The 23,416-nt window shown below is 36.9% G+C and overlaps 1 protein-coding gene across 1 annotated transcript; it reads right to left on the reverse strand.

Annotated features, from left to right (window-relative positions):
* Positions 1-803: 803 nt before the first annotated feature.
* On the reverse strand, positions 804-23,322 carry LOC121986070 (rho GTPase-activating protein 5-like). Its single transcript, XM_042539869.1, has 5 exons — positions 22,666-23,322; positions 2,577-2,697; positions 2,377-2,496; positions 1,685-1,915; positions 804-1,615 (listed from the first exon to the last, which is right to left on the reverse strand). The coding sequence occupies exons 1-5, from the start codon at positions 23,106-23,108 to the stop codon at positions 1,058-1,060; spliced, it is 1,473 nt and encodes a 490-aa protein (XP_042395803.1). The 5' UTR covers positions 23,109-23,322; the 3' UTR covers positions 804-1,057.
* Positions 23,323-23,416: the final 94 nt, after the last annotated feature.

Genomic DNA, 23,416 nt, shown 5'->3' on the forward strand with positions numbered 1-23,416 from the left:
CAGTTTCATTCTTTTTATCGAAATAGAGTATTGTTATTAGTTCTATTTAGAGTTCCTATATGACAATGATAGTCAAATTTGTAATAGTTTAAACCTTTGCTAGGTCATTTTAGGCACAAATGGATTCGCTAAACAATTTACATTTTAAAAATAATTGATTTAGGCATTGTGAGCTTTGACACTTCAAGTAAAACATACCAAAGTTTTTCTTACATGCTATTTTATCATTTTTAAAATACAAACTTGCAAATTAGTCAACACATCCCAAAGTTAAAACCTTTAATTATTATAAATTTTTAGATTCCCTAAGTGGAATATCAATATTTTTATGCTTTAAAAAAAATCTAATCATAAACTATTTTATAAAATAAGTTGCACAAGAATATTTTAGAAGGAGAAAATCTTTTGGGTATATATATAGCAAAGGAGTACCATGCTAAATTGCCAAAACTATAACTTCTTAGCAGCCCCAATATTAATTTCTTCACATAGAAGGATTAGTAGCTGATTTTTTCGTCGTCATAGCTTGTCAAAAATTCGAGTTAGCAGATGCTTTGAAACCTAAAACATTGAGCAAAGCTAGGATCTATGTCAATCAATCATCTAAATCAATGAAGCAACTTGTAGCTATATATGCCATGTTATTTTTCTATTAAGATATTAGCATTAAATGTGATAAGAGCTGACTAGAAAAAGCAACATCAATTGTGAGGAAAATACCCTACCTTCTAGGTTAGAGCATACCAAATGTTCCACATTCACTTTATAAATGTTTGATCAATGTTAGTCCTGTCTGCTTAACAAGACAGAAAAAACTCCTCTATTTCCTGCAACAAAGCAAATCCATAAACATTGTCTACAAAATCCAACATATTTTATCACCAAGAATTACAAATCCATTAAACCAATCAACATTGCACCTTAAAGAGTAATATACAAAACAATTAACAAACCCTACCTAAAGTTGGTGCAAAGCATTTCCTACCACATTAGCATTCTAAACCTATGGTCACTAGTTGAGTAGTGCATACATCTTCTCGATGTTGTTAAACCAGCATCATGCACAAGCTTCTCTTCCTTCACTTGAATTTACAATGTTAATCTCAGCCGACTCTTTAGAAGATCTTAATTGAAATACAGGATGGCCGCAAAGCTTTCTTACTCTCCTAAAACTCATTCTATCTTCTAAAATTTGTACGTCTCCTTCCAGGAACTGGCCGTCTTCTTTAGCATCTAAATCACAAGAAGCTGGTGATGTTTTCTTAGAAATAAACTCATGCTCGTTGATTTCACAATTATTCTTAAATATACAGAAGCTATCGTTCTCTCTATCCAGAGTGTGTTCAGAAGTTAACTGGGATTTTTCTATAACACCTTCATCACAGGCATAGTACTCCGGAGTTTCCTCACCAGTGCACAGAGAATAGCTTTTTGAAGGATTGGAGCCTTCGTAGGATTTTGCTTCGTCATTGTCATTAGGAGACTCAGAGCAGGAATCAAGTTCCCTGACAACAAAAGCAGCCGCTTCTCTTTCTCGCAGTGCCTTTGTGATCAATGTTTTAAGGAAGTTCATAACTTGGACAGCATGTATTAATGCAGTCAAGGGATCAGCCATCTGAAAGAAGACGAGATTGATCAACAACGAAGGATTCCATGAGATCTAACAATGTATCATATTGCTAACCTGAGTCATGTTGGGAGCAAAAACCATTGCAATGTTTCGAGTATTCATCTTATTGTAATGCTCATGCTCAACAACATCTGCCATCAAATTAATTGCCCAATCGAGTAATGCTGCTTCAGTTGCTGGTAGCATCCTTACAAGTTCAGAGCATTCCTCTTCAGTGTTGCAATGCATCACCTGATCTGGTGTCAAAGAGTCAAGTACTCCCTTTGGTAATTCCCTGAACCATGCCTATAGCAGCAAGCAGCAAATTTAATGTTTGTGATAACCTATGAAGCTTAAGTATTTTGCTGAAGGAAAAGAAATTAAACAGTCAAATAATTTTTACAAATAGTAAATCCAAGAAACAATGAAGAAAAACAGCCTCCCAAGCAAGAAGAAAGAAAACATCAGAGGGTGTTCAGGCCACAAGCCCTTTCTCATAAACACAAATTCAATAAAGATGTAGAGTCGTCAGTGAATTGATTGCTCAAGGATTGACAGATTGAATAAGAAATTAGCAAGCCCATGATACAGGGCTAACTCCGTCTAGAAGTCCAATCATACAAAGCAGTTTGATGACATTATGCAACTTAGGTATTTCTACAAGAAAAATAACTTAAGGAAAAAAAATAAAGATCCTTACCAACTGAAGATGCATCAAAATAACTGACTCTGGAATCAGATAGACACAGGTTGGAAGATATGAGTACCTTTATTAGTCCTGCAAGACAATGCAAGTCAACTCCATCTGGTACAGTTCCTCTGTTCAGTTGGTCTCTGACAAACACTTCTTGGCTATTATCTGCATTAATCCTGAATATTCCTTCCACCTTTAAGCAGAATAAAAACAAATGTCATATATGCTAATGCTTTATCACTATTGTAAAAAACTCCACATGAATGAACAAACCTTTAGACCTTCTTGTAAATACAAATGCCTTTGCATTGCAAGCAGAATTGTAGGCACACTATTTCCTCTTCTATCGTAAGAACAGTGCATAGATTCAGCAGAAACTCCAAATACATTTGCACTAAAACAGAATTTGTGTGAGGTCACCAATGGATCATGAATATTGCAATTTACTACTAATGCAAAAAAAAAATAGAGAGAATTGCATAATTTTGTATGGAAACCCAATTGTAGTTGTTCTATGGGGAAAAAATGACACAATTACCAACTATACTACTGCTCCAAAGCAGAAAGTGTGTGTAATGTAGAACTGAAATGTGATCTGATCTTAATAATTCAAATAACAAAATAGATACCATATCATAGACTTCCGTTATATAACAGAATGGTCAATATGGTTTTTCAAGAAATAAGCAACATTATTTCAACTCAACTACTATTCAGACATCTCCTAATATATCGGTAATCCTGAAAATGATAACTCAAACAAACAGAGTTAATGACCATATATCAAAAAATGAGCAACATTATAAGCTTGTTTCAAGCCACCAAATTATAGTGTGATTCCACAAATAAGTCAACAACCATTTTCCCCCTTGTTTTAGGGAACCTTGAATACTTTATGAAAGGATTGAATGGAAAATATTAAGAAATTCAATTATGCCAGACAAATATGTCCAGTAATGCCAATGTAAATTCAATAAATACAGAATCAAACATTTGCTTGAAGACTCAATTGTTACCTCAATAATAAATGAAAAAAAAAAATCAAACCACACAAATCAAGCATCCAAAGGAAAACAAAAACAAATGCAAGGTCACGCTTGTAGCTATTTCCTATACCTCAGAATCATTTAATTTATGGGGTAAAAAGAAAAATATTACATATTATTACTAACGTGATCAAATCTTAAACAAGAAAATTAGACCAGTTCTAAAGAAAAATCCATTGAGTTATTCATCAATTAAAATTCCTTATTACTGATCTAATCAGCCAACATGTAAACTACACTTTGGAGATGAACAGAGATGTCAGGAGCAAATCTCGGGAAATATTTAATTAATTTGAAATTTATATCTATGTACTCACTTTTCAGAACCTTTTAGGCAATAAATTATAGTTAGGATATTTTGTTATGAACTTATGAATGATTAAATCATTTATTTGATGTATTGATAATTAAATTTTTTATATTTCTCCTTTATTTAGAATTAATTTCAACTAATTTGGAAATTGCTAAGATTTACTTAGTATAAATTTGCAAATTGAAAAATTAATAATTATCAATTATGGTGATTTCAATAATTAATTTCGCCATGGTTTACTTGATATAGGTTATAGTTTACAATGCATTTACAACTTATTTTCTTCTAATATTTCAATGTTGACTTCATGAGAAAACTAATTTAACAAACCAAAAGGAGGGCATCATCATCATAAAGATCCAAACAATTTCCTTCCCATCTCCCCTTTGCATGTATATTTTCTTTGATTATTGTTGCATTTTTTACTATCATGCCTTCAAAGGTCTAGATAAATCATCTCAATGTATGTGTGTTAATCCGTTGCCAATGTTAAATTATGTCAATTCTTTGTAATTAAATGAACAATTATCCCAATCTTATATTCAAATGAATTGAGTGATTACATAGTTCTAACAGAGATCCTAAGATTGGTACAGATAACCTTAATTACAATCAATCTTTTACTACGAACTGCCGGCAAAGATCTTACATCAAATTTACACTCACGCCTACACTATTCAAAAAGTTTCATTGTTAAATATGGATTTTTTATCATATTTAAATTTTTTGCATCTTAAATTATTTTTTAAAATTTTTAGATGACAAAATAAGTTGAACTGAACCTTTTGAGCATTGAGTTGAAGTTGGGTTGGATGTGGATGGAACCTATTGGGTAGGCATGGTAATTAGGGTCATATGAGTTCAAATCGGGATTAATTTGGATTTTTTTTTTGTCAATTCAGGGTCAAATCAAACCAAATTTATATGATGACAGTCAGTTTAGTTGTATTAGAGATTGAGATAACTTAGTGGAATTTTTAAGGAATTTGGAGGTATATAATCACTTTCCACTCTCTCCTCCCATGTGTCCTCACCAGAGCATTCACATCAGCTTCACTATAAATATCTCTAAAATTTGAGATAAACTATCTACTTTATTAAATTTAAACAATCATTTCTCCCTACACACTACATCAACTACCCTAAAATTTCCATTATCTTTATTTTTTTTATTATTTTCTTCTCTCTCTTCCACTTTTTTTTATTTTTTCTCTCTCCCTATGTAATATCTACTTTTCATTATCCAATCCATTCCCTTTATTTTTTTCTCTCTCTCATATTAAATGATATTTTAATGTTTAGGGAATGGATTTCATTCCCTAAATTTAGAAAAGTACTATTTATGAAATCTATATTTAGGGAATGGATAAGGTAGCTCATGCAAAGGTTTTTTTTATGTAAAATATAAAATTTAAGATAAATTTTGTGTTTAGGGAAGCTGATGTAGATGCTCTAAGACCCTATTCGCCCAACACCCTATCTGCTACCCTCTCCTTCCTAATCTCTCCTCTCCCTCTTCATGGACCATGGCTGCCACACCTTCCTCGTCGTCAATGCCAGTAGCTAATCACCTCTTCTCCTTTGATAGCTTCTCTCCCTCTCACTCTTTCTCATTTCCCTCCTCTCACTTTGCATGTGTGCCATGTGTAGGTTCCACCATTTGTCTCCAAAGCATCCACCACAAAAAATGCAGGAGGTCATTGCCACTCTCCCAAGTTAAAATTGAGTTTGATTTAGTTTAGTTATATGCTTGGATTCACTTAATCTAGAGTTTTAGAAGTTATTTATATTCAATTAATAATTCAGAAGTGATCTCGTTTACTATAGATACTTGATACTTTGGACTTGGGTCTAGGGTTTTAGAATTATTTATATACAAGATTAACAATTTAGAATTGGTCTGGTTTACTTGTATACTTGGGACTTGGTCTAGGATTTTTAGAGATATTCACATTCAAGGTTAATAATTTAGAATTAGTCTGGTTTACTTGTATATTTGGGACTTGGTCTAGAGTTTTAGAAATTATTTATATACAAGGTTAACAATTTAGAAATGGTCTACATACTTGTATATTTTGGGACTTGATTTAGGGTTCTAGAGACGATTTATATACAAAAGAGTTTACCTTCCTTATTATTTTTCTTAGTTGCCAACCTTTGCTAAGATTTAACCCTAGCCAACATTATCTCCTTCCTCGTGTGATCACTGAAATTCCTAGTGAGTTCTTCTCTCCTATATATCTAAGGCAGAATTTGTCTCCATTTCTCTATTAGATAATTTTAACTTAGAAAGTATTGTCTAGATTATTAAGATTATCATTGAGAATTGAAGCACGTCTACACTTGTATATTGACTTATCAGCATATGATAGATGCATTAAAGGGGTGGTCAATGTCGTTTCAGAAGCTCTTCTTTAAAGTGCATAAATATATCCTTTAATTTCTTTACATATTTCTTTGTGAATAGGTAGATTTATAAAATAGATTATGTAGTATGCTTGTATAACTGTTTTTGAAAAAGAGATTAAAATAATTTTAAAAATAGAGAAATGAGTTTTAAAATAATTAAACCATTAGGGGGATAAATATTTAATATTCTTTTGTGTTCACACAGGTTTCACATAGGGATTAACATGGAAAGGGTTGTTTTTAACTTAAAATAAATATTGTAATTTAATCTTCAGTTGATAGTTGTCATTTGATCTACCTAATCTTTATGTTTTTTGTAACTTAGATATTAATACTCATATCTTTATGTTATGTAGCTTATACTCAGAGACCACATATTAATATGAAAAAACTTAAGTGTAACTCATTTTAAAAGTTGAATTAGTTAGTCATTCAAACTAACTCATTTTAAATGTCAACTAACCAATAAAATAAAATAGTCATAGTGAAAAGAATTAAAGTATAATATTAAAGACTTTAGACACATGAAGGAAATTCTAAAAGTGAACTCTGACTCTAACCTGTATGGCTGTATCTGATACAAGACCCCATAAGAGAATGTGAGGGATCACACACGGTCAATATTCATTTGTGCAAGAGTGCTATATTGTTGTATACCACCAGTAACACATACATCATACGACATTATTATACTATGAAGATACTGATTTCAATTATTTCCTTTTTAGTGAAATTGAAAAAATACTAAAAAGTGGGGAAAAATGTGAGCTTAGCTTTATACTAGAGTACTTGATCGCCAATAGGAGGATATGGTAGCAGGGTCACGCATGGTCAATATTTATTTCCGTGAGGATATTATATTGCTATATGTCATCGGTGTGAGATTTTAGACTATATGTCAAAAGACATTATTACACTGTGGAGATATTGATTCCAATTATTTACTTTTTAGTGGATTTAAAAATTATAGATATATTATTAATGATGGATTCATTAGTAGAAATATTATAAAAATGATAGACAAAAAAATCTTAAATTGTGATTCACTCGATTTTTTATCTTTTAATCAAGATTAAATTCATACACCTCTTTCCTATATACCCACTTAGTATTTTTGTGCTCACATCCTGAATTTGTTTAGCCTCTAGGTTATATTTTTTGAGATTTGTGCATAGTATCAGAGGAGTGTCTTCAAAAAGTATGCATTTAGTTAATTTAGTTATCTATTTGTGTACATTCTTGATCTGCCGTTCAAGCACAACAAGTGAAGCTAGCTTCATTAGGCCGGTAAACAAGCCAAGCCAAGCCAAATTTTATGGTGTTCAAGCTTGTTTGACAAGGTAACCAAGTCGAGCCAAGTTGAGACTAAAATGAATCAAGTTGTTGAAATAATTGTTCAAACTTGGCTTGGTTTCTTTTTTATGAGTTTGAGCTTGATTCGTTTAGATGTTATCGAGTTCTCAATTTAAGCTTGTTTGATTGTTTGAAACATTTACATTTTAAGCTTGTTTGGTTGGTTATTGAGCATGATAATACAAACTTGTTTGTTCATTTTGAAACTTTCTTTGTTTATTTAACATGTCAATAAGAGTTTTATTAATGAACACGATTCACAAATATTGTTCATGAATGTTGTTCACAAACGTTGTTCACGAACGCTATTCACGAACATTGTTCATGAACATTAACGAGTTGAATACATATATGTTCAAGCTTGTTTGTTTAGTTTAACAAGTTGTTCAAGCTTGTTCATTTAATTGATCGTGTGTATTGAACAAACATAAACACGTTCTTACCAAACCAAACATCAAACTTGTTCACAAGTTCATTTATGGCCCTAAACTTCATAGCATGCCTAGTGTTGAAACAGATAGGGATAGAAAGAATAAAGAGAAAAGTAAAAAGAAGACAATTGCTTCTTTAATCATTGTTGTAGGCTAACAAGTCTATTTGTACAGATTGTTAAAGTACTATATGGAAATACTATGATAAATAAGGTAATAACAAATATGAAAATAAGAATAAATATAGTTGAGATTGTAGTCCAAATATGGTAAGTCATCAGTAATCTGAAATCAAGCTCTGATTCTTATATGGACTGTCATCTTTATCCTCATTACCAACTTTATCCTTGTTACCTAGCTTATGCGGTGTGTGGCATAGAACTTGGGACCCTTTCTTGCTTGTCCATCAGAAATTTACTAGCCAAAATTTATGTTGCTAGTTTAGGAGCAGCTTTAGCATGGGATTTGATTGGAATTTCCATCATATAAATTAAAATCAAGCCTCTTCAAGTTTTATTAGAGGTTAGGATCGTTATCTTCGTTGTGTGGGCCTTTCTACATCAAATAGAGATGTTATTGTGGTAGCTTAGGGAGTGAACCCCTTTAAGGATTTGTGCTTTCCTAATGTTTGTAGTCTATTAGTGTTCCTCCTCTTGTTTTTAACTATTTGTTTTGGTTATTATATCCATTGGCTCATATGGTATTTCCTTTGTGCATATATTATGAGTATTTTCCTATGTTTATTTCTTTCTTAAACTAATGTCACATGTATGCATATATTTCCTATTTTATTAATTGCTTAACTCTCATGGTACATAATTAACATTATTAATACTTATTTATTATTATCTTTATTATTGATTAAATAGAATGTCACATAATATGCTTAGTTTGCTAAGCAAACAGATAAAATGGATACTTAAATAGGACCTAGGCTAGTTCAATGGCTAGCAACCACAAGCATCATACTCAATCGATCATTAGCGAATGCTACCTGTTGGGAATAGTAGTCATACCCATGTTGAACATTTAAAGTGTACCTTTCCATTGCTTCAAAATGAAAGGGATAGCCCATAGGTCCACTATAATCAATCTTGATTAAAATTATAAAGCTAACTAAACAAATATAACGTGACACATCATACAAACATATCACTTATTGCATAATTTGCTATATTAGCCTCTTTAGTAACTATCTTTTTGCTAGCCTTTTTCTTATCATATCTTGGCCATTTTGATCCTTCTGTCTTTGCATCCAGATTTACCTAAAAATTGATTAGAAAATTGAAATCTATTTTTCAAATAGATATTTATAAATATTTAATTTTCTAAAACCAATTTCGGATGAATGAGAAATTAATTATTAAAGTGAGATCAAATAAAAGCCTATTATGGAAAAAATGGAGGTGAAGGGAAATGAATAGTTGCACATTGGAAAGGTAAGCATATTGAACCTTCTTCCTTAAATAGTGTTTTGTGTTGTTAGTGTTTAATTGGTTCAACTCTACCCAAGCGTGGATCTAATGGCAACGGGGGTTCATAGCATTGAACGAGCCCACGCCCACACATGACGCATTGGGTGCACTTTGCACTTCACACTTCTGCATAGTCGCAAGGAACTTGAGGAGCCTTTCTTTATATATAATTGAAATCAAGGTGACTCGGTGTGATTTAGTTACATGGCGCGGTCCACACATTATGATCTTCAATGGGACACGATCTGGATCGTAGAATTCAAAATAAACGGATTAGGTTCGCCCATATGAGAAGACATGAATGCACATTGTGATCCTTTAGATGGGACGCGATCTAGGTCATGGATTCAAAATGGACGAAATATATATAAGACTTAGTCGTGAAAAAACTCCTCCAACTCTTACAAAGTAAAAAAGGCCCCTTAGGCCCCTTAGTAAATAGAATTATTCAATTCAAAGTATAAGCATTCATACTCATCCTCTTTTGCATTCTGAGAGTTTGAAAAACATCTTTGTTCAAAGTTCTCATGATTTATAGTGCTACTAGACGGTAGTCATATTCCATGAGCACATTGTGCAAGCAAATTTGTCTTAAAGAAGATAGAGTTTCACTCTAGCCTCGAGTTTGTCTACATTATCTTGTATTGTCATTTAGCCTGCACTTAGATTACACATCATCAGGTCCAACAAGGAAGACTTCTATGTCATGAAGATTTATCACATGGATCTTTAGACGCCTTGTTTTATTTTTTGCATATCATGTTTATTAGGGACCAAATTGTAAATACATATTTATAATATTTGTGTTGATTAATAACATATATAACTAGAGGGAGGCTACCTATGTAAATAACCTAATTTTTTTAACAACATGATATCAAAATCATCTTGGTTCTCTCCACATAATCTTAACTAATTTTCTAAAGAACAAGAAACAACAACCCATTATAGCCAAGTCAAATTGACCAATAAGCTAAGCTAGACTCTATTCAAGTTTGTTCATTTGTCTTCCTAAGCTTATTCATACTTATAAAAATCCTTGTTAAACTCAAGCCAAGCTCAAGCCTCTTATCAAGCTCAATTGGAGATATTATTGTCATAAATTTATTCATGAATTTTCACAAGTTTGTCCAATAACATTTATAAACCAAACTCACTATTGTCCAAATTTATTTGTTTAATTTTGTTTTTGCAAAGTATGGATCTTTAGACTCTTGCATCGTTGGATCAATGGCTCACCCGAGGTGGCCAACTCCGAGGGCACCGCGATCAGCACCATTGATAGTCGCTCAGGATGGAGTTCGGCTGTAGCGACCACGCCATCACTAGCAGTCGTCTAGCTGCCTCCCGCCTTACTGGCTGCCACATGGCTTCCTTCGGCTTCGCTAGTCGGATCGTCGGATTGGTTGACCAATAGTAAGCCACGACTTTTTAGCTCGACAACGCCTTGGGTGTTAATTGTCGCGTCCGTGAGCCTGCTTTTGCCGCTCATCCGTGCCCTCAACATGATTTGAGCTGCAAGAAAAGAGGAGAAATCAATTAGATTCAAAGATGGGAAGAAGAAAGAGCATACTTAGGGTGAGGGGCAGCCGCGTTCGGATCAGACTCAATCCGAACACATATAAGACACTCTCCAATAGCAGCAGGTGCATGTGGTATTTTTGGTCGGCAGACTGGAGGTTGTTTGGAGGTAGTCCGATCGACCTGGATATCTTCCGAGCAATGGAGCCTTCATCACTTCCATCGGCCAGTCGGTCGGAAAGTCGGGCCGAGCGAGAAAACGAACAAAAAAATAATGTTCCTTCCAATACTTATTGGAGGACGACATTTTATCAAAAAATGCAGCACTCACTCAAGCTTGGAACAGAAAGGCCAGCTCGAACAACTTAGGATAATAAAAGTAGTGTAACACCCGAGTTACTAAAGGGATGTTATGCAGACAGAATAGCACGACCACCCTACACAGCAACCTAAAGGAGTTAGGCACTAATTAATGTAGGGAAATGTGGAAATATTTACACACGGCGGAGAAGAAAGGATGAACGGGAAAGTGGAGGCCGATGGTCCTTCAAGAAGGGCAAAAAAGTCGTTGGGAAGCAAATGGGGCCGGTCATAGGCTAAGGGGATGGCGACTAGATAATCGAGGGGGGACAATAGTGTAGGTCCCTTGACGGCCGGCTAGAGTGGGTGAATAGCCTGCACAAAAATAAAAGAACTTTTCTCGTCTTTTCAAGCTAAATTAAGAAACACTTGTATAAAAAGAATCTTAATTAAAGAAAGAAAGTAAAGACAGAAGCACACAAGTAATTACTTGGTTTGCAATAAGACGATTGCTAATCCAAGGCAGTTAAAGTTCACTACTAATTTCTTTCAGGCGGAGAATCCTCTTACAGCATTAAACGCACTCAATTACAAAGCTAAACTCAAGGTCGAACGTTACAAGTGCTCTTCTATGTATTTTTCAGTGTTGTTTAACTTCTGGGAACAGGGTTGTATTTATAGTTCTAATCGGGGTTCTTGTAAGGGTCTAGGCGCCTCGGCATGGATAAAATTTTATCCACAACACACCGGATCGCGACAGCGCCCGTTTCAATAACATTTCTATTCCGGGCACCCGGAGGGGTTCCACTCGGACTGTGAGGCGCTCTAGAGGCGCCCAGTTGATCCGGGCGCTTGGACCAAGTCAACTAGCAGGTTGACTTTTCGATCCGATTCTCGCTCAAGTTCTGCTCGTTTGGGTTATTTTGACCATCCGGAATAGGGCTCACCCGAACTCATCTTCCGACCTTCTCGAACAATCCTTCCACTCCGACTTCTCGTCCCTCGGAACTGCCGTGCGCTTCCTTTTCGTCTGCTAGCGTACTCCGCTCGCTTGGGTGATTTCGGCTATCCGAAATAGGGCTCACCGGAATCCATTTTCCGATCTTCTCGAACAATCTTCCGCTCCGGCTTCTCGTCCCTCGGAAACACCGCGCGCCTCCTTCACCTCCGGCAGCGTACTCTTCCGCAGCACCTCATCCCTCGGACGCACCGAGTCCATCGACCCTCTCCCGTGTCGTCCTTCTCGTTAGCTGCGTCTTTCGCTCGACCTCCTGTGCTCCTAAGTTCCTACACACTTAGACACAGAACATCAAAATATAACAGGACATGACTTGACTAATCACATCAAAACTACCACGAGGTACTTACGATATCCCCTTTTCTAATGTGAGTAAACCCAAGTAAGGGTAAACCAAAAGACAGCTTAAATTGAAAATATGTTTTGCAAAAAAAAATTATAAAAATTAACCCTCCTCCTAGACTTAACTTTCACTTCTCCCCCTTTGATCACATTAAAAGTGGGGTACTTTAAAAAGATTGGTAAATCAGTCTAAAATACAAGTCTAAGGGAAAAAGAATGATTATTTTCCAGAAAAATCAAGAAATTTAAGATTCAAAAATCTAAATTTTTCTAATTTATATACTATCTTTTTAGACTTGAAAACATTCTGAAAATTTTTATAACAATTGTACAGTCATATATAAAGCAGATATAAATTTTTTAAAAAAAATTATATTATTTTAAGTAGAAATAAATTCTTGTCTACATAAAGACATATTTTTTAAAAAAAATGCTTAAAAATAGTTGTTAACTTTGAAAATCGTGAATTATTTTTTGAGAATGTATTATAGGAAGTAACTTTGCAAAAAAAAAAAAAAAAATTCACAAATTGAATTTTTGAGAATTTTTTAATATTACAAATAGTTGTTTGAATAAATAATTCATATAAAACTTAATAACGGTCAGAAAATTTCAAAATTATTTTCTTAGATTGATAACATAATGACTTTTTACAGAAAAATAAATTTTGCAAAAATTAGCTCTAAGACCAACCAACAACAATAGCCAAACATTTCCCACTAGGTAGGGTCAGCTGTATGAATCCTTATACGCCATTGAGCTCTATCTTCTACTATATCATCATCTATATTTAAGTAAATTTTATCTTATTTTATTATTGCTAACCATGTCTTTTTTGTTCTTCCTCTTCCTCGTTTAATATGCATGTTTATCATAGTTTCACATCGCCTAACTGGAGCATTTATTGGTCGTCTAAGTACATGTCTGTACCATATTAAACGTGTCTCTCGGAGTTTTTCCTCAATAGATGCAACTCTGACTTTTTCTCTAATGCTCTCATTTCTTATTTTGTCTATCCTCGTATGTTCACACATCCACCTTAACACCCTCATCTTTGCAACTCTCATCTTCTGCTCATGTGCTCGAGTCATAACCCAACATTCAGCTTCATATAACATAGTAAGTCTAACTGCGGTTTTATAACACTTATCTTTAAGTTTAAGAGGTACTTTACGGTCACATAAAATACTCGACGCTCCCCTTCATTTCAACCATCCTGCTTGTATTCTATGTAAGACATCTCTCTCAATCCCTCCATCGTTTTGCAAAAACGATCCTACATCTCCTATCTTAACAATTGTCTCATTACTTCTAATATTCCTAAAATTAAATTTCATAAATTCTGTCTTTAATCTACTAAGTTTAAAACCTTTCTCTTCTAGTGTTTCCCACTAGTTTAGCATTTACTCCTTCACGTGTATAAAAATAATATCATCTACAAATAACATGCACCACGATACTATGTCTTGAATGTGCGCAGTGAGTTCGTTCATAATTAGTGTAAAAAGATAGGGACTTAGAGCCGATCCTTGATGTAATCTTATTTTTATTGGAAATGATTTAGTTACTCCGCCTGAAGTTTTTACTCTGACTGTTACATCCTCGTACATATCCTTATTAGCTCTGAGAAATAATTCTAAATCAAAAAGGACAATTTTAGAAACAAAAATTATAGAAAAATAATACAATGGTAAAGAAAAATCAAAAATATTTTTTAAATAGAGAATATGATAATCTTTCACAGAAAAATAAAGTTTGAAAAAATAATTCTGCGAAATATGTTTAAATTGAAAAATATAATTTTTGTTAAACAATTCATAAAAGATAATTTAACGGTCAGAAAAATTTAAACTTTTTTCTACAGATAAGTGATGAAATTCTCTTCTTCGAAAAAAATAAATTCTAATTAATTTCTGGCAGAAATTTTGCCAAACAATTTATTTGTAAATATTAGACAATTTTAAGAAATTCTAATTAAAAAATAGGGTATGCATAACAATTTAATTTAAACGTGTTTTTGGAATAAAAAATTGATTCCTTCTTATCAGATTAATCAAAAATTTTCTCAGAATATATTTTTGTGATATTCTTCTAATTTGGCTATTTTGAAATCTAAAATGTAAATTAAGTCCTCAATCATATTTAAAATTTCTATTATTAGCCTGTAGAAAATTTGAACATGAATCATCTTTTTCTAGCATTTCAATTTTATCTTTTAATTTTGTATTTTCATCTATTAGTTTTTCAAATTCTTCTTTTTGGCATGCAAGTTCTTTCTTTGACTTTACATACTTTGTTCTCTTTTTATATAATGATTTACTTAGCATTTGCACAATTTTAAATAATTGCTCTGGAGGAAGCTTACTTGACTTACCATATATTCGTCGGTAGATGCTCATCTTTCATTGCTGCTTTCTTCTGTAGTGTCTCTCCCTTTATTAATGCTATCGATGCTCATTTCCGAGGTGCTTTCGTCGTCTTCGGGTAGGTACTTGGCAATTAGCGTTGTTCCGGTAATTTCCTCGGATCCGGATACTTTTGAAGACTAGTTCATACCAGAATCAGATTCTTCTTTTGTTGATTGTTCGTAGAGCTCCAAGAACTTTTCCCAAACTTCTCTTGCACATTGGTAGTTGCCGATTTTGTTTAGTTCTTGAGCAGAAAGAACACTCAGTAGGTGGAACTCGGCCTTACCATTTGCTATGAATTTGTCACGCTGCTTCTGAGTCCAAAGATGCTCCTCGAGTTCTTGTCCATCTTTACTTTTGAGGACATCAAAATCAAATTTCCTAGAAAGCATCATATCAAAATCAGTTTGAAAAAATACCTCTATTTTTCATTTTCAGAATGAGAACTCCCCCTCAAACGTTGGCGGGTAAATGCAAGCTCCGGCTATTTCTTGTGCTTCGGTCGACGGTTAGTCCTTCTGAAGCGGTTGGGCTCTGATACCACTTGTTGGTCCCTTGGTGGCCAGCTAGAAGGGGTGAATAACTTTCTCGTCTTTTCAAGCTAAATTAAGAAACACTTCCATGAAAAGAACCTTAATTAAAGAAAGAAACTAAAGACAAAGGCACACAAATAATTACTTGGTTTGCAATCAGAAAATTGCTAATCCAAGGCAATTAAAGCTCACTATTAATCTCCTTCAGGCGAAGAAACCTCTTAAGCATTGAACATACTCAATTACAAAGCTAAACTCAAGGTCGAATGTTTACAAGTGCTCTTCTCTATGTTTTTCGATGTTGTTTAGCTTTTGGGAACAGAATTGTATTTATAACCCTAATCGAGGCACCTGGAAGGATTCCAGGAGCCTGGACGTGGATAAAATATCCACAACGCACTGGATCACGACAGCGTGCGTATCAATAACATTTCTATTCTGGGCGCGAGTGCCCAGACTGTGAGGCGCTCTAGAGACGCCCAGTTGATCTAGGCGCCCGGACCAGGTCAACCAACAGGTTGTCTTTTCGATCCGGGTTCTCGCTCCGGTTCCTCTTGCTTGGGTGATTTCGGTCATCCAGAATATAGCTCACCCGAACCATCTTCCGACCTTCTCGAGCAATCCTTCCGCTCCAGCTTCTCGTCCCTCGAAACTACGGCGTGCTTCCTTCTTGTCCACCAGTGTACTCCGCTCGCTTGAGTGATTTTGGCCATCCAAAATACGACTCACCTGAACCCATTTTGCGGCTTTCTCGAGCAATCTTCCGCTCTAACTTCTAGTCCCTCGGAAACGTCGCGCGCCTCCTTCATGTATGCCAGCGTACTCTTCCGCAGCACCTCGTCCCTCAGACGCACCGAGCCCATCGACTCTCTCCCGTGCCGCCCTTCTCGCTAGCTGCATCTTTCGCTCAATCTCCTGTGCTCCTAAGTTCCTGCACACTTAAACAGGGCATCAAAACATAAGGATCTGGCTTGACTTGGTTGATCACATCAAAACTACCACAGGTACTTACAGATAGATAAGTTTCATTTGATCGATTTCATCATCGTTGAACTTGTACCCAGTCGAAGTATACCACAACCCGGGGATGGACTCGAGAGGCTGAGGAGACACGGCCATAGAAAATAGAGAGGAAAGAAGATCAAGGACACGACTAGAGAAGGAAAGAGGAAGCTTAGAAATATTGCCAGCAATGACGAGGAAGAAGGGAATCGGCAAAACGCGTACGCAAAGGAGAGAAGAGAGGCGATAAAGTAGCAAAACGATGATGAATAAGGGCTTATAAACCCCAGCGAACGATCGCTCTAAGCCATTCAATCGAGGGTTACAGAAAACGAAGCCAAGATCTGGCCATGGAATTCGAAACGGCGCTTGTCACATCAACCGTGGATATCCGTCTGTCACATCAAGCGTGCGACAACAGAGATTTGAACACATGGCGACAGCTGACAGGGAAGCATTAATGAGGCTTAATTAAAAGGCATGGGCAGCGTGCTCAGTAATAATTACCAGAGATTTGCACGATCTTTAAGAAATTTAGATAACGTCAAGGCACTCGTCCGAGAAGCGCTCGGAGAAAAGAGAAAATTATCGCATGTATAATCACTCGTCATTCCGACCGATCACAGATAAGCAATTATGACAGTGATGAACAGCTGAGTCTTCGAAACGATGGGTCGATCAACAGTGACAGACCCAGTCTGCGCTTGGGCTCAAGCTGATAAATCAGGTAGAACGACGACTATAAGATATGAGCCGACCGGTAGCCAGGACTCAAAAATTTCCAATTGGTGGAAGGTCACCAAAGACACTTCTTGTCCAATCAATCGGACTTAGAACCTCCTTCAACTATACTTGAGGAGAAGGCTTGTGATACAATGATAAAAGGGGCCCACTAAGCGTGAGTCAAAGGACGGAGATAGCAACCGACGCCAGAGAACCAATGGGCTCACCAAAAGGGGATCGAGTGAAAGTCGACGCTAACTGCCGATCGGGCTTAAAGTATCCGATCAGCCAAGAGACTCAGTGGAGTAGATCGCTCGTCCGACCAAGGTCATTACAGAAAGAACATCAGATGTTCATTACTGCCCAAGGGAACACTAAGGCAACCGGAACACTTGTCCGGTCGAGCAAGAAACAGTCTACTGAACCAAGGTACTATGAAGAAGAGCAACTGAGATCAACCGGGCGGGGAGTCCCGGCCGAGCGGCTACCCCGCTCGGCCAAACAATGGGACCCCTCCCATATCTCGTAATATCCATCTGGGAGGTAATGCCGCTAACAACAGAGCATGGTCACCAGGCAAATCGTACGACGGAAGCTTCTACTGTCATGTAGGGATTTACATGTCCTATTAAGGTATGGTATCAGAGACACTTTTCTGACATGTCTTTTCATAGAACGGTTAGAAAAACGTGCTCACGCCTTGAGGAGCGTGCACGTCACTATATAAAGGGGGGTTCATGCACCGGTGGAGGTATGTGATATGCGTTATTTGTGCTCGTGCTCTCACTGTTCTTTCTACAATTCTAGTAACTGACTTGAGTATCGGAGGGTTAATGTCGGTTATGTTGGAACCCCAAGGTTGTTTTGGTGTGATCAACAAGTTAAGTTAGGGAAAGCTAGAGCACAGCAATGAAATAAAGACGCGCGAGCGGACGAGAAGGAAGCGTGCGGTGGTTCCGAGGGACGAGAAGCCGGAGCGGAAGACTGCTCGAGGAGCAAGAGACGCAGCTAGCGAGAAGGTCGACACGAGATGCGGCCGAGGGACGAAGACTGCGGATGAGTACGCTAGCGGACGAGAAGGAAGCACGCGGCGATTCCGAGAGATGAGAAGTCGGAGCAGAAGCCTGCTCGAGAAGACCGAAAGTTGAGTTCGAGTGAGCCCTATTCCGGATGGCAGAGATCACCCAAGCGAGTGGAAGACTCGGTCTGAGCCGGAGCAGAAGACCCGGGCTGGAAAAAATCAACGGGGTTGACTTTTCCAGCCAGGGCGCCCGTAACAGTCCGGGTTGCTCGGAGTTGACCTTTTGACCAGATCGTGTCAATCGCGATCTGAACGTTGGGGGATAAAGTTTTATCCCCCCAAGGCGCCCCGCGACCAAGGCTATAAATACAGCCTTGGTCCAGAAGCTAATCAACAACTCAAGCAATTCATTCTTTCTACACTTATACGCTTTCTCTGTAGTTAAGCTTCTGTTTTCTGCGCTTCATCGTTGTAAGAGGCTTCTCCGCCTGAAGGAGATACTAGTGCTACTTCTTCCTTGGATTAACAACCTCCCCGGTTGTAACCAAGTAAATCTCTGTGTGCCTCTTCTTTTCTTTTAATTTACTGCTTATTTATTTTATATGCAAGTGTTAGTTTAAGATAAGTAGAGAAGGGTTTGCGTTTTATTATTTGCAGGCTATTCAACCCCCTTTTAGCCGGTCGCCGCGATCCAACAAGTGGTATCAGAGCCAAGGCGCTTCAGGAGGACTAACCGCCAATCGAAGCAGAGATAATGGTCGGACCAAGCATCTACCCGCCGAAGTTCGAAGGGGAATTCGCTAGCTCGAAAAAGCGAATGCAGGTATTCTTTAAAACCGATTTCGATTTAATGTTAATTATGGAATTCGATTTTACAGTACCGGAAGGTAAGGAGAAACACCACTGGACGAAAAATGAGCAGGTCGACTACGTGGCAAACGACAAAGCTGAGTATCATCTACTAACCATTCTTCCGCCACAAGAAGTCAACCGGATCGGCAACTACGACTCCGCGAAGAAACTTTGGGAGAAATTCCTTGAGCTGCACGAAGGAACGTCCGAAGCAAAACTCGCAAAACGGGATCTACTCCGCATCCAGCTCACCAGCCTGCGACTTGGGGAAGACGAGACAGTTGCGCATCTGCACTCAAGGATAAAGGAAATCATCACCGGACTTTCGAATCTCGGAGAGACGGTAAGTAACCGAGATTCGTTAAGGTACGCGCTAAATTCCTTTCTTAGAAATTCAAAATGGGCGTCACTAGTAGATGCCTTTTATATTTCAAAAGACTTAGAAAAAATTTCATTAGAAGAATTTTTTTCTACATTTGAAGTGCACGAATCAAGAGATGCAAGTACGAAGGAGCCCAAAAATAACATTGCCTTCAAAGCATCAAGAGACGAACCTGAATCGGAATCTTCTCTCGACGACAAGGAAATGGTAATGATGGTAAGACGATTTAAGAATCTTTTTAAATCTAGGGAATCTAACCATCCGCAGGGGAAAAAGAAAAGGACCATCCGCTGCTACCACTGCGACGAAGAAGGACACGTCAAGGACAACTACCCCAAGCTAAAGAACAAGGATAAGGATAAAGATAAGAAGTCTGTCCAAAAGCGCAAGGCCCTAAAGGCGACGTGGGACGATACGTCGTCCGAATCGGAAGTCGAGACGTTCTCTGGGCTTGCATTAATGGCGAGTCATCAAGACGACGACTGCGATTCAAGCTCTTCCGAAATGAGCATCGAGAGCATCGATGAAGGGGGAGCTACGTTGGAAGAAAGCAGCACTTCAGGGGGAGACACGGACAACAAGATCGACAAGGTAAGTAAGGTACGATCTCTTCCTCCCGATAAACTCTTTAAATTCATTAAATTATTAACAAAAGATTGCTGCAAATTAGAAAAAGAAAATAAAAATTTAAAAGTAATATTAGCTAAATCTTGCCCTCTAAAAGATTTAGACAAATCAAAATTAGAAAATGAAAAGTTGAAATCAGAAAATAATAATTTGAAAATGCAAATAGATAGTCTAAAAAATCATGCATGTTTAAATAAAACATATTTTAGAAAATACAAAAATTTAAATTGGTATTTTCGATATCATAAGGGACAGATTAAAAATATTTCAAAGAAAAATGTCCCTAAGAAATTCCTAGTTAATCCAATAGGCCGAAACCTATATTGAGTTCCTAAGTCTTGTTTAACTTGAATTTTTAAATGGATCTAGAGCTTTCAGCGAGAAAATTGGACATCAAAATTTATTTATGAGGCTTTGTCTAAGGAAGTGGTTGTTGCTCCAATAACCAAGAAGGTCTAGTGCCTCGCCACGACCTGGAAGCCAAAATATTGAAATAAAAATGTTTAATTAACTTTCTAATAAAAATATTAAGGTGGAAACTTAATAATACTTTAAAAAGTTTTTAAAAACATTTTTTAAATTTTCAAAATTTCTTTTCTTAGAATTTTTTTTGCGTAAAACTTTTACATCAAAGTTAAAAGTTGTTCTGAAATTTATGCTTAAAATCTTTACTTAAAAAATTTCAAAATTTTTTTTTACAAAATTCTTTAAGTCAGAATTTTTTTTCTCTTATTTAAAGCTTTACTTAGAAATTTTTTTTTATTTTTCCTTAGAAAATTTTTACCAAAAATTTTTTTTTAGAAATTGTTTAACTTAGAATAATTTTTTGCTGAAAATTATTGCAAATTCTCTAACTTAGAATTTTCTAAAGAAAGTTAGAAATTTTTTTTAACCCTTAGATTTTCTTCGGAACCCCATTTTTTTATGTGATCAAAGGGGGAGAAGGAAAAGTATAAGTCTAGGGGGAGGTAGACAATTTTCTATCTTTTTGCACTTAATTGCAAATTTAGTTAATTTATTTTTATGTCTATTTTTACCCTATCTTAACTTGGGTTGCTCACATCAAAAAGGGGGAGATTGTTGGAACCCTAAGGTTATTTTGGTGTGATCAACAAGTTAAGTTAGGTCCTGTGTATTTTTAACCTTGTGTCTAAGTGTGCAGAAACTTAGGAGCACAGGTAGTCGAGCGGAAGACGCAGCTAGCGAGAAGGACGGCACGCGGTGCGTCCGAGGGACGAGGCGCTGCGGAAGAGTACACCGACGGACGAGAAGGAAGCGTGCGGTGGATCCGAGGGACGAGAAGCCGGAGCGGAAGACTGCTCGAGGAGCAAGAGACGCAGCTAGCGAGAAGGTCGGCACGGGGTGCGGCCGAGGGACGAAGACTGCGGATGAGTACGCTGGCGGACGAGAAGGAAGCACGCGGCGATTCCGAGGGACGGGAAGCGGGAGCGGAAGACCCGGGCTAGAAAAAATCAACGGGGTTGACTTTTCCCGCCGGGGTGCCCGGAGTTGACTTTTCCGCTATGCTCCAATTCTAACACATTACAAAAAGTGCAATCCAATGAAACCAATGCATCATTTATCAATTCTAATGCAAGCAAACTAATTTCTTACGTCGTTATAAAACTCAATATTTGTAGCAAGTGGGTTTTTAAATATTTTGGTGTGTACATAAACAAATAATAAATAAATATGTTTATTTGTCTATTCATATATGTGCTCAATGTTGATGAATAGCAACAAGTTGTGTCGTGGACAAAAGGCACCAACAGAATTATCGTAGCAACAAATGGATCTAGTCTCCAAAAAACCAAAGAAAAATTTGGGTAGTGGGACGTTGACCAAAATGAGTATTTGCAGTTCACAAAAAACATAAATAAAATCTAAATGGTTTTGGTTCAGCTTGAGATCTAAAATCCACCATAAATCTCCTCTCCTGGGATTTCTGTTCACGTTTATAATCTCATAACTCAAATTCATCGGTTCTAACATATTATTAGCTTGTGTTCAATTATCAGCACACCAACAATGAATTCACCCAAATAGTGCAAAAAAATTTTAAAAAAAATATTAGAGCTTCACTACATTGAAAAAGTGGCATTCCTTTACACCACATTTACATGTAGTGCTAAGAATAATCAAACCACATTGCAATCCTTTACACCACATTTTGGGTTAAGTGCTAAAAGAATTTTAAAAATATTTATTTGTGATATATTTTGACACTCGCCTAAATTTTCAATCAAAACTTCTAACACAGACAAATTATTTAGTGGAATGTTAAATTTTCATGCCTGGAGAATGGTTATAAGCATTAAATCGTATTTTTGTGCGAACTTTTGGTCAAAAATATGGTTTTGTATTTCTTTCTCATGTTATAATGGATCTTAATTTAGTATTTTTTTTAAATATCTATTATGATCATTTGTAGTTTCTTGTTTACTATACTAAACATTATTTTTATTTTAATACTAAAACTGATAAACTTTGGGGTGAAAGTATTTTAGGACGAGTATGCGAGAATAATTTATAAAAAAAAAAAACTCAAAATTTACCGTGAAACAATAAAAAAATAGAAATAGAAATTTTGAAAAATGCAGGGATACCTGGCGCTAGGAACCCTACGGGGAAGATCGGGCTCCAGCTCCACGGGAAGCCCAAGGAAGCCGTCAAATCGGTCGAAGGTAACATGCGCGAGGTGCCGCACTTCAGTGGGCCATCCAATCTCCATGGAGTTGGCGGAGGCACCGGAGCACACCCGGTCCTCCGCCGCGCCGACTCTGCAAATCACCAGCGACTTCCTCAGCGCCGCCAGCAAGGCCGCTATTACCGAGAACGTGCTCTGGTGCTGGTGTCGTTCCTCCCTCCGCTCCCCTTCTTCCTCTACCGCGAACGGTTCCGGCACAATCAAGGGAGAGTAGATGGGGGAAACCACCTCTTCCTCTTCTTCTTCTTCTTCCTCCTCCTCCTCCTCCTCCTCGCCTTCCTCTTCCTCAGACGAGTGCCGCTCAGACGGGGGCGAGGAGAAACGAATCTGGAAGCGGACCATGGCTGCGGCGGAGCCAATAGGGAGATCCAGCAGCAGTAAGTCCAACGATGGAGTTGGGATGGCAATAGAATGCGGCGATGGCGATGGCGTGGGTGGAGGTAGTGATGAGGAAGTGGGCAAGCTTTTTGTGGGTTGACGGAGACATGTCTTAATAGCCAAATTGATTCGTTGAGATTATTTTTTTTATTTTGCTTTCGCCGAGGAGGAGGAGGAGGAGGAGGAGGAGTATTCCCATCAGCCATCGTTTTCTTTGTCCAATATTCAAGCACGGAATGGATGGTGATACAGAGACTGGACCCACCTTTTTC

The sequence above is a fragment of the Zingiber officinale genome, chromosome 1B (genome assembly GCF_018446385.1).
Source record: "Zingiber officinale cultivar Zhangliang chromosome 1B, Zo_v1.1, whole genome shotgun sequence".
NCBI lineage: Eukaryota > Viridiplantae > Streptophyta > Magnoliopsida > Zingiberales > Zingiberaceae > Zingiber > Zingiber officinale.

Coding starts and splice junctions, on each gene's coding strand:
- LOC121986070 (XM_042539869.1), bottom strand. CDS start 23,108: ATGGTCCGCTTCCAGATTCGTTTCTCCTCGCCCCCGTCTGAGCGGCAC. Junction 2,698..22,665: donor CGTAGGGTTCCTAGCGCCAG/GTATCCCTGCAT, acceptor ATTCTGTTTTAG/TGCAAATGTATTTGGAGTTT. Junction 1,916..2,376: donor GTCTTGCAGGACTAATAAAG/GTACTCATATCT, acceptor TTGCTGCTATAG/GCATGGTTCAGGGAATTACC.